General features: G+C 48.1%; 3 protein-coding genes across 4 annotated transcripts; 1 reads left to right on the forward strand and 2 right to left on the reverse strand.

Annotated features, from left to right (window-relative positions):
• Window positions 1-453: 453 nt before the first annotated feature.
• Window positions 454-5,043, reverse strand: LOC125954331 (endoplasmic reticulum resident protein 44). Of its 2 annotated transcripts, XR_007469029.1 has the most exons (8): window positions 4,495-5,043; window positions 4,244-4,319; window positions 3,432-3,523; window positions 2,671-3,064; window positions 2,119-2,385; window positions 1,820-2,018; window positions 1,489-1,695; window positions 454-1,338 (listed from the first exon to the last, which is right to left on the reverse strand). XR_007469029.1 is itself a non-coding variant. In XM_049684532.1 (7 exons), the coding sequence occupies exons 1-7, from the start codon at window positions 4,537-4,539 to the stop codon at window positions 1,548-1,550; spliced, it is 1,221 nt and encodes a 406-aa protein (XP_049540489.1). In that variant the 5' UTR covers window positions 4,540-5,043; the 3' UTR covers window positions 1,345-1,547. The 2 variants fall into 2 exon arrangements, 1 of the variants encoding a protein (XP_049540489.1); XM_049684532.1 differs by lacking the exon at window positions 454-1,338 and having other exon boundaries at window positions 1,345-1,695.
• Window positions 5,044-5,428: 385 nt separating this feature from the next.
• Window positions 5,429-7,709, forward strand: LOC125954342 (N-alpha-acetyltransferase 40). Its single transcript, XM_049684548.1, has 2 exons — window positions 5,429-6,229; window positions 6,299-7,709. The coding sequence occupies exon 1, from the start codon at window positions 5,541-5,543 to the stop codon at window positions 6,168-6,170; it is 630 nt and encodes a 209-aa protein (XP_049540505.1). The 5' UTR covers window positions 5,429-5,540; the 3' UTR covers window positions 6,171-6,229; window positions 6,299-7,709.
• Window positions 7,710-7,870: 161 nt separating this feature from the next.
• LOC125954350 (pterin-4-alpha-carbinolamine dehydratase) lies at window positions 7,871-9,275 on the reverse strand. Its single transcript, XM_049684560.1, has 3 exons — window positions 9,036-9,275; window positions 8,416-8,536; window positions 7,871-8,313 (listed from the first exon to the last, which is right to left on the reverse strand). Exons 1-3 carry the CDS (start codon window positions 9,155-9,157, stop codon window positions 8,011-8,013), a joined length of 546 nt encoding a protein of 181 aa, XP_049540517.1. The 5' UTR covers window positions 9,158-9,275; the 3' UTR covers window positions 7,871-8,010.
• Window positions 9,276-10,879: the final 1,604 nt, after the last annotated feature.

A 10,879-nucleotide genomic window follows, 5' to 3' on the forward strand; every position in this document is an offset into this window, starting at 1 on the left:
GGGGGGCAACCACCACCACCACACCTCGTAGAGAGCAGTGCACGCGAATTCTCTTCTGTCCCTATTCTTTTTTTTTTCTTGTTTGTTTTTTAATATGGAAATAAATGGAAAACCAGTCAGTCTGCTACCGATCATTCCGGTCTCGCTGGCCTTTCTGAGAGGCGGGCGCAACGGTGGTACCGACAACACCGCGCGCGAAAGCTTGTGTGAAACATTTCAAACATGGCACCAAGTCCCTTCACTCACACCCCGGAACGTGAAGTTTTCGTTTCTACAAATATACGAGGCAAACGGGAGGTAAAAATGGTAATGCCGCCCGTCTGTCTGTACGGCAACGGTCGCCGAGATAAGAGCAAGACATTTCTTTCATCACCCTACAGACCACCCTCCCCTCCCCCTTCCCTTCCCACCCTTACGCCAAAGCCGGTTGGCGGTAAACCAAAACCGTGCCCCGTTTTTACGTTCGAGTTTCGTTGTATATCGATTTGAATGGTATTTATTTAATCACTGAGCACGCACCACTGAGCACGCGCACAATTGTATTTTCACACCTGCTGCTCCCGAAATTTTAGTTAATGTTGCTGGCTGGCTGGTTGGTTGGTTTGTTTTGCCGAAAATTTCTGCTCCGTTTCATTTGTTTTATTTTGTTTTGTTTTGTTTTGCTTTTTGCAAAAGATCGAGAAGTGAGATAGGAGCGGAAGAAATTTGTTAAAATGTTTATCCTGAAAGTGGCTACGGGCTACGTCATAAAACTCCAATCTGATCAAACAGACCAAACACACCAGTGTTCCTCTGTCGGTTAACCGCTTCCGGGGCATTGGAACGATCGCTCTCGGATCGGCGTAGCGACGATAGGCGGAGGAGAGGAAAGCTATCGGTTTCAAAGTTTAAAGTTTGCTGATTAAAAGGGAAGAATAAAACAAGCAGGGCAGAGCAAGGGGGAATGACGTCGATTGGTTAAAAGAAACATAAATAAATCCCTATCGCAAAATCGGCCCCACCCACTGGACATGGTTCCCTTCGTTCGTGGAGCCTGGCATTGAATTAAAAAAAAAAACGTAACAGGATGGTTTTGCTTCGTCACTCGGTTCTTTGGGCACAATTGTTAATCCGCGCGCATTACTGTCTCTAGGCTCCTAATATTACATTTGCATTCGATTTGCGAACTCCGCTCCGTTTTTATTCCTCCATCACTTATTCGTTTTTATTCCTCCATCATGCACCGATTGATTGACTAAATTCAGATTTTGTGAATTTTTAAACTCACTGAACCTTGAACGCCCAGTGCACGCCCCGCGGTATGCGATGCAGCGCAGCGGTATCGCCCATTCCGTTCGCCTGTGTCATTAAAGAAAAGAGAACGTATGTACTGAAGTGCAGCACTGGGGACACTGGGCACAACACGGAAACACTGCCTAGGAAAGGGGTGAAGGAACGGGAGGGGGGGGGGGGGACGGTAATTTGAAAACGCTACGTAGGATGAAATACCGAAAACAAAGTGCTGCACCACCAGGACATTCTGCGTATAGGTCCTCCAAAGGGAGGTCCTACAACTCGTCACGAAGCAGCGTATAGCGATTCTTGGAGGGGCCAAGGTTTTTGAACGTCGACTCTGGCGGTGTCGTTGGTTTTTTGCTGTCGTCGCTCGCTATCGCCTCCACCACCGTATCCTTCTCGGGCCCGTAGTGGAATTCACTGGAATTCGTATGCGACCACCGAGAAGGAGAGCCACGCATTAGTATGAGAGTTACATGTGCCCCCGACGTGCGAAAACAGCAATAACAACCCTCCACCCACTATCCACTACACCACTACTTACCGGTGCAGCTTTCCGCTGTATAGATCGTTGAGGAACTGCCGCAGCTTCCCGGGCACGTAAATGTCTTTGAAGTTGGGAAATAAGTACATGTGCCGGAACGAATCAATGGCGATCAGCGGCAGATCGGCCTGCGTTTTGCCGAGATGATGCAGCGGATGGGCGAACCGCTTTCCGTCGGCGGTGAGGAAGTTCACGTTTTCTGTACGATCCGTCGGTACGAGCGAGAAAGAAGGTTGGACATTATTATAACATAAAGGCACCACCACCACCACCACCACCACCGCGCTGCTGTCACTTACGCTTTTCTGAGATGAGATCCATTTGCACGATTGCCTTGAAGTCTTTGATGGAGTCGATATCGTCGGGCGCATAGAATAGAATTAGGAACGGTAGACCTTCCTCGGTCAGCTCTTCCGCGTTCTCGAACGTGATCTCTCGCACCAGCGGTACACACTTCTCCTGTACCCAGACGTTCAACTCGTCGAAGTTGCGCAGATCACCGGTGTACGTTTCATCGTTCTCGTTCGAAACAGCGACATCGGGCCGGAAAACGATTATCGGGTGACCTGCAATGGAACGGGAAAGTGAGTGAAGTTCGTATACTATTTCAGTCCGCTCGCTGATAAGTATCTATTGAACGGGCAAGAGAAAAGGAATCCCGATGGTTTCATTCTAAGGCGTGGAAGTGGAAAGTAACACACGGAACCTACTTGCAGTGTATCCTGCTCCATCGCAAAGCATAGGAAGAAGCATTAATGTACACTTGAGTTAATGAATCCTGTAGGCTGAAACCGTTTTGCCGATTTTTCATGGGGCTTATTTCTACGCTCCCTGGCGTTGCTTCTGCTTACCTGGAGGGTGTAATGCTTGCACCACCTCTCCAAAGCCGACATGGAACTGGCAATCCTCTTTCAGGTTGGTTGCAACCCGCCGGAACGTGTTGTACTCCGGCATATCGCGACGATCGAAGTACCCGACAACGATGCGCTTCTTCGAATCGAGCTGCTCCAAATCCTTAATGTTTTGGAACTCGCGAATCGGATCCTCCAGCTGCTTCTTGATGAACTCGGTAAATGCTTCCACGGTCCGGGCGCCTCGATACTCCCGCTTCGTTGGCTGTCCGTTGCGCAGTACCTTCAGTGTGGGGTATTTGGAGATGTGAAACCGCGAGGCGACCGCCGATTCTCGATCGCAGTCCACCTTTCCCATCACCACCTTGCCCGGCTCGGGAAATGCTGCCTGAACCTGGGAATGGGGAAAAAAAAACCAAAAACGAAAAAAAAAGAAAAAGGTGCGTTTCAGGTGTTGCCATATCCAGCAAAAGCGTGTTTCTGCCCGGGTCCCATGCTAATTTGGTGGAGCCTGGTTTTAACGCTGATGTTGATGCTGTTTTGGTTGAGATGTACTTGAATGCTGTGCAAATTTGTAAAGCTTCACCGAGACTTAAACATATCTATATATAAAAGGTTGAAGCGATGCCATTTGCTAGTTGATTGCCGTTCTGTGCGTGAGCCATTTTGATCGCTGGACGCGGCATACGTGGTTGTACCGCCACGGTTGTGCTACAATCAATGGGTAGAATTATATAGTTTATTCAGATTGGTCTTCTTACCTTTTCTGCTGCTTCATCGAAAATTGGCTGCAGAATGTTACTGAACCGACACCAATCGGCGTAGAAATTTATCAGCACTAGCTCGTTGGAAGCTAAACAGAGATGGGAGGAAGAGGAAAAGAAGAAGGGGAAAAAAGTCAAGAAAGATGGTTTTGATACCCAACCAACCAACCATCCTCCATCACCGATGATAAGCTGTTCTTTTTTTTTGTTTTCTTTTGTGTGCATCCGAGTCCGCCGATAAATCGTTGGCCACCTGTTACAACAACCAATTGACAACGCGGCATATCTTAAAAATGGCTGGTTGTCTTGTCGCTCATTAATAGAAACCCTTTAGCACACACACACACAGACGCTTATAGAAAGATACTACGCTAGGCTACGATTGCGAATACCGGAGCTAGCCATAACAGATAAGGAGTATCTTTGGTTGCTTTCTGCGCCTCTGCGCTTGCTGTTGCTGTTTTCTTTGGCCAATATCGGTAGTAAGATGCAGAAAAGGGTGCGCAATGGGGGAGACCGGGATGCGATTGCCGCTCCCTCCTTGCCCGTATCATGTTGCACCGTGCATTATTCATTTCATGGCCTAGCATTGATTCACAGAAATCATTAGCAGTCGATAGTCGATTGCTTTGAATCAGGAAGGCCAACCATTGGTACCATAAACCACCGGCTAATAATTCGGGAACCGGTTAGTGGCAAGGGCGTTGTGGACAGCAGCATGCGCTATTCATTCGCTCGCCCGTTCGTTCGTTCGATGCTGTGGGCGGGATCCGCTTTTTGTTTGTGGCATTTTTTTGGGCGACACCTACCGAGCGTCATGTCGATGTTCTCGCTGGTCAGCTTCACTGCCCCGCTGTCCGTGGGATTGTAGAACACACAAACAACCTGTGCAACCGCGGAAGTTGAAGTGCCGATGGTTGGAGAGACAGTAACAGAGGGAGGGAGAGACAGACAGAGAGAGAGAAAGAGGAAGGTAGGTAAAGATATAAAAAAAAAACAAGATGAAATAGAGAGCATTAGGAAAGGCTCGGCCCCGCTGTTTCGTAAATTGTCTACTCACCAGGAGGTAATGAAAGAACACTAGTTTTACGCTTTGCGGGGACATCTTTCAAGCGACCTGGTTTAGGCTGGCTCCCTCGTAGTCGGTACTGTAGAGGCCACACGGGCGGTGGGAAACACGGGGAATGATGGTGTTTGGGTTGGAACTCGGTCGTTCGCTCGGACTGGTTTGGTATTGGTTGTCCCACCAGGCCAGGTGGTGTACCACAGCGGGTTACCTGGGTTGTTTTTGGGGGGGAAGTTGGAGGCCGGCTGCTTATCTTCGCGGTGCTTCAACCGATTCGACGCAGCGATGACGATGGCGCCAGCAGCAGCGGCCACTTCTAGCGCGTTTAACCGAAAGTTTCTCTTGCTTATTTGATGTGGTTTGGGCTACTGCGCCACTAGATCGCGACCTAACCGAGGCACCGGTATTTTCACCAACACATTCTCGGAGGCTCGTCACGAATTTCCGCTTCCGATGTGCCGCTACGGCGCTGTTTCTTGCCGTTTTTTTCTTCCTTCGTTCGGTCGGTACAGATGACGAACAACACGTCAACGAAATCGTGTGTTGGTGGTGGTGGTGATGGGAGAGAAGAGCCGCGCCACCTGTCACAGACGACTGAACTGTCACACGGAATATCTCGCCGCCCGTCAGAATGGCGGCTGGGCTGAACTGCGATGATATCCGATGGAATCGCACCGCACAATATAAAGACTATACCTGCCCCTCGGGTCAAAATAGAACTGCCAGAAATTTTGGGTTTTAAAACTCTATGTTAATGATTTTATTCTACGCCGTTCGTAATTATTCTGTGATGAAAAGTTTCCTTTCATGCTTAGGAATCGTTTTGTTTTTGTTTGCAACTTTCATTTATAAATATATAAGATTTCGTGTCGCGGTTCCGCCTCCTAGCCGGCAACACGGTTTTTGACAACCGCAACCGTGTCTGCCCAAAGCGGCAGGCAAAGCGCTAATTTTTGGTGGGAAACTGTTTGGTGGGAAAGTTCCCACATCTCGGCAACACGCGCTGTTAAATAGAGTAGGATATTGGTGAAAAACTTATAATGCCTTCCGAAACGGTTTCGCGTAATCAGGCTACCATCCAGCAGAAGTGTTTACAGGTAGCCAACAGGCGGACACAGCTGTTGCAGGACTTTCCGCAGTTCGCTACCTATCGGTATGAGCAGGATGGCACGGAGAAGGAACTGGTGATACAGTTCAAGCGGCGCGAAGAGGTACCCCAGCCGACGGTACAGTGGGCTTTCAAGCTGGCCGAGCGTAACGTGGGCCCACAGTACCGGGCCTGCAGCCTCGGTTGGCAGCCCAAGATAAAGCAGAAGGATCTCAGCAAACCGTGGGCACGCTACCTGTTGGCCGTGGACCGCGCGACCGGCAAGCCCGTAGGATATACGATGTTCCGGTTTGATCTCGACTACGGTCGTGCCGTGCTTTACTGCTACGAGCTACAGATCTCGGCCGAATACCAAGGCCACGGGTTAGGTGCGTTCATTATGCAGGCATTAGAGCAGGTCGCTCGTGGTTTGTCGCTGGAGCGTCTCGTGTTGACGGTGCTGAAGAACAACGAGGGCGGTATGCGGTTCTACCGACGACTAGGCTACGAAATTGACGAAACCTCACCGGACAAGCTGGAGGATGCACCGTATGAAATTCTGAGTAAATCGATGCTCGGATAAAAGGAGGTAACGACGAGGATTACTGAGCCTGATGATTTTTGTAGAAATAGAAACAGATGGTAAAAATAAATGCAATGCATGCGGTTAGAAGTTGTATAGAATGGTCAGTAATTTTGATTTGCTTTCAGGTCTTTCAGGGAGTTGTTACCGATCACGGCCGTTCCGAAAACTATAAAAGCACAGCTGGAGACGGCATTCCCTGATTATAGAAATGGTTAACAAAACACGAGCAAAACTGAACACTCCACAAGCGAAGGAATTCAAGAATTTTCATTGAACTCTACTTTCAAAGCCATGTACGTAACGATGATCAAACGGATATTCTAGGATATCAATTTAAAGCATAAGGAAAAGGGGGGAAATTTCTGAAAATTCCTGGATCAATGAATGGAGAGAATGAATAGCACTAGACAAAGCCACTTCGTAGAGACTGAGCCGACTCTCATGAGGACGGTACTGATACCACAAAGCATAATTTCACATAATAATCACACAAATGGAAAAGATTAGCTAGGACAAAGTAGCAGCAACGTTTGGAAAATTAATTTTTTAATGATTTGCACCAATACCTTCTGTTCAAATCTCCATGATCAAAAATGCTGTGAGAAAAAGTGACTTTTAGGTGAAATCCACAAACATCTTCTCATTGGATATCCTCCTTCAGATTTTAGCAATTTTACAATTTTGATACTTTTTAGATTTTCGATCTTTTCTACCTGATCTTGATCGATTTTGGGACGTTTTAAATTTCGATTCGATTGTCACACTATTGCGTTGCAAAATGCGCTGATACATGCGCCGAGTATCTGAATCTAATTTCATATTATACCTTTTAATACAGTGGAAAAAAATATACAATTTACCATGTTAGCATATGGCGTCATCAAATCATTACATTAGCTTAATGCATAGGTTTTTAATGTCACAAAAAATATTGGCTATTGAATCAGTTTGGATGAAATGCTATCTTATATCACCAAATATATCGGATTGTTACCAGCTCTGTATGTAAATTGGACATATTTGAATTAAATGGATTCTTAAATGAGACAAATAGAATAATAACTAGACAAGAATAATTCAGGACCGTGTAAAGTATGATTAATAGATTGATAAAACGTATGATAATGTAAGAGACTAATAAAGGTAATGTAAGAAATAGATGTATTGATTTTCTAGAAAAATGAAAAGGAATACAAGCGCGTGGACTGGTTTAACTCTGCCGGTTATGTTGAATATAAAATATGTAAAACGTATAGGTTAATTAATTTTAAGGACTAGGAAAGAGAGCCAAAATACCCTTTCTAATGACTGAAGTAGAACCATCGACGATAAAATGATTTCGCGTGAGGCATTGGCTTTTGAACAGCATGTCGGGCAACCACATAATTATGGGGAAAAGAATTAAGGATGCAGAACACGAGTAGAGAACAATTTTACACGAAAAAGCCGTAATGAAACATCTGAACAGACTCTCATCTAAATAAGGCACTAACCGAATACTAATTTCAATTAGGATACTTATTAAATAATCTCGTGTTAGTATTTCGCGGAAAAACCGTTCGTTAAAAATCAAAAATCGTTAAAATGCAAACAAGGCAGAAACATTCGCTCGATTGCGGCAGAGTCCATCGAAAAGAATACGATCTTCCATCGTGATCGAGCAGCCTGCGCAACTTCGCTGAGGCCTTTCACGAGTAGAAAACGAGTTGAATCATTCAAGGTCTCATAGGTTTCACAATAGGCGAGAAAGTTCACTTTTGATTTATTCAAACTGCCATCAGATCATGCGGCGAACAGGGGCGCCAATGTCGGCGATTTTTTTGTTTTACGGTGGCGTTTACTTGCTGGGAACCTTACTATCCATAAAGCTGGCCAACCGCACATCGCGTTCGCTGAGGCCGCCACAGTCGTGCGTAGCAAGCGTTACCTGCACCTTGTTGTACACGTTGAACCACTCGGGATGGTGGTTCATCTGTTCCGCCTTCAAGGCCACCGCACTCATGAACGTCCAGGCCTGGTTGAAGTCGGCGAACAGGTACTCCTTGTAGATCGCGTCGCGATTCTCCACCAGCTTCCATCCGGCATTGTCCAGCAGCGGCTTCAGCTTCTCCGCACGCTCGGTATCGGTCAGCTTCGCTAGCTGGAGGATTGCGAAACGGGACGGAAGGGGAGCGAATGAGAAAACTGTCCATGGCCACGTCGTTGCTTGGGACGGGGCCCGGGAAGGGGTCAAAGGACTCACCATTTTCCTATAGATAACGGTCGTTGTTAAGAACGTTCGGTGTGCACTGGTGCGTGGGAAATGCGTTTGGCTCGATCGGCTGTCGGCACAGATCAGATTAGGATTCGTCCAGCGAGTACGTCTGTCGGATTCGGAATGTAACGAGACAAATGAGTTTGTAATGCTCCAGCCTAGCAACCGGCCCGGAGCAGCAGAACGAAGAGGGGGTGGGGGGTGGGGGGCGCCAGTTGCTAAGAAGAGATGAAAGTGCCACAAGTGAGAAGGTAAAGAGCGATGAAGGCGTGCAAACGAATTAAACAGAGGTAGAGAGAGAGAGAGAGCGTCAGAAAGAGAGGAAGAAAAAAGAGAGAGATATAGACAGGGAGAGCGAGAGAGAGAGAGAAAAAGAAAAAACGAGGAATGGAGCGTGCGAGAGGAGATAAAGAAACAGAAAAACAAAAGACAAATCAACACGGTTCAGGTTTGAAACCGCCGCTTGAGATTGCTCTCTTTGAATATACAAGTTTCAGCTGTAGCGAGAATTGATCCTGGAACACCCCGGGCCGTTTGATTAGAGTAGGGTAAGCCCCCGCTAAGCCATATATGCCAAAAAAAAATGCAGCAATGCATGCAATACATACGAAAGTGCAGGTACAGCCAAAGAGCGACCGGCAGAAAGGCGCGACAACCGTAGCCCGGCTAGGAAAGAGTTATTGATAGAAACCATCCTAAAACAGGGGCATGGTGTACACACAAACACCATTCAGCGAAAACCCAACCGCTATGATGCGTGATTAGCGTCGCCCCTTCTTCTAATCACTCGAAAACAGCTGATAATAATGCAATCTGCAGTTCCTTCGCGGCGCCGCACTTCACTGCTGGATGTCAAATTGCTTCACGCGCGTACCGCGCGATGGCCTGCGTGCTCGAATTATGTCTGTATTACAATTTGGAGAGAGAAAGAGAGAGACAAGAGAGAGAGAAACGAAATCCGAACTGCGTAAAACCCTAGCAACGCCGTGGTTGTAAATACTGTTAATACTATTCACGAGAGAAGAAGAAGATTTATTTGTTAAATGAAACGCGCTCGTATCCGGCCCTGCCCCGGGCCGGAATTCCTGTAGTGTGAACGGAGCCTGCCGCGCGTATTTCGTGCAGTTTTGCGGCGCGTATTTCATGCAGTTTTGACGCGGGGTAACGCGCGGTAACGGCCTGCAGCAGACCACTCGAAACGCACGCGTACGGGACGCATGCGCGCCCTGTGTCACACTACTGTCTGGTGTTTTTGCGTGTGCCCGCGGTCCCGACCGATGGGGCGACCGATATATGGCACACCATCCACCACCACCATCCACCAGATGACTGTTTTCGAACCACACGGCGCGAGGGGGATGGGTATTTTCACGCCCAACGCAGCCTCTACACCAGCTACACTGGTGTGACGACGAGCAAGTGGGCACACAAACTGAGGTCGGACTTGCCAGGACCTTCTGCCGGAGGATCTTAGTAACCGTCGCCGAGTCCGAGTGGAGTGTGTTCAAAAAATTCAAGTAGTTCGCGGTCGCGCCGCACACGGGAAAAGGGGAAGAAGGAAGGGATATGAGGCACTGGTGCAGCGGTACTGGTTTCGTTTGGTAATTCGGCACGCGGATAAAACAGCGCAAAAGTAGTGCCAGCTAGTAGTGTGTAGGTGGTAGTTGCTTCGAACGCTCTCGCCCCGGTTTGTTTTAGTTTTGGGCATCCGCGGCGCCACGGAGGAGGATACGGACCCGGCACGGTGGCCAGCCGGGCCGTACTCGACAACCAGTGTACCCGTAGGGCGGGTAGTGCTACTTGGTACGTGGTACGGCACTATGGCGTACCATCCGGCGAACAAGCCGACGACGAGTGCCGAAGAGTGGTTCTAAATCCTCTGGGGGTTTCTTGGGGCACCGAATGCATGCATCGAAACTTCACAAAAAGGTAAACGCCTTACCGGAAGCAGTGGCACAACACAGGCGTGGGGGAGGGTGCGCTATAATAGTATACATTTATTTGGGGGTGCGGGTGGTGTCGCTCATGCCGCTCTACGCCCTGCTTCGCTGAGACATCAACAGTGCGCAGTAGGGAGCAGTTGTCAAGAGGTGAAATTCAAGACATAGAAAAAGGCTTCGCTTTCTTGGCGATGCTCCTCGCTGTGTTAGTAGAGCTAGTAGAATGGCTGCTACTTGATGTGGTTGTGCGTGCGTGTGTACCTGTCTTTGTGTGTGTGTTTTTGTGTAAGTGTGCATGTGCGTGTGTTTTGTCGAAGCAAGTTTCAGCGGCGACGAGTAGACGAGAGGAATGTCCTGCAAAAATGGCCGAGGGGGATTGTATTGTTCGACTGAATTCTAGAACGAAGTTCTTGGTGGTTGTGTCGGGTGGAAGGGGAACGCTATCCGCAAAGGTCACAAATTAGGCTCGGCCAAAAGGGGGTTGCACGGTACGGTACTGGGGTCGGTATCGA

The sequence above is a fragment of the Anopheles darlingi genome, chromosome X (assembly GCF_943734745.1).
Source record: "Anopheles darlingi chromosome X, idAnoDarlMG_H_01, whole genome shotgun sequence".
NCBI lineage: Eukaryota > Metazoa > Arthropoda > Insecta > Diptera > Culicidae > Anopheles > Anopheles darlingi.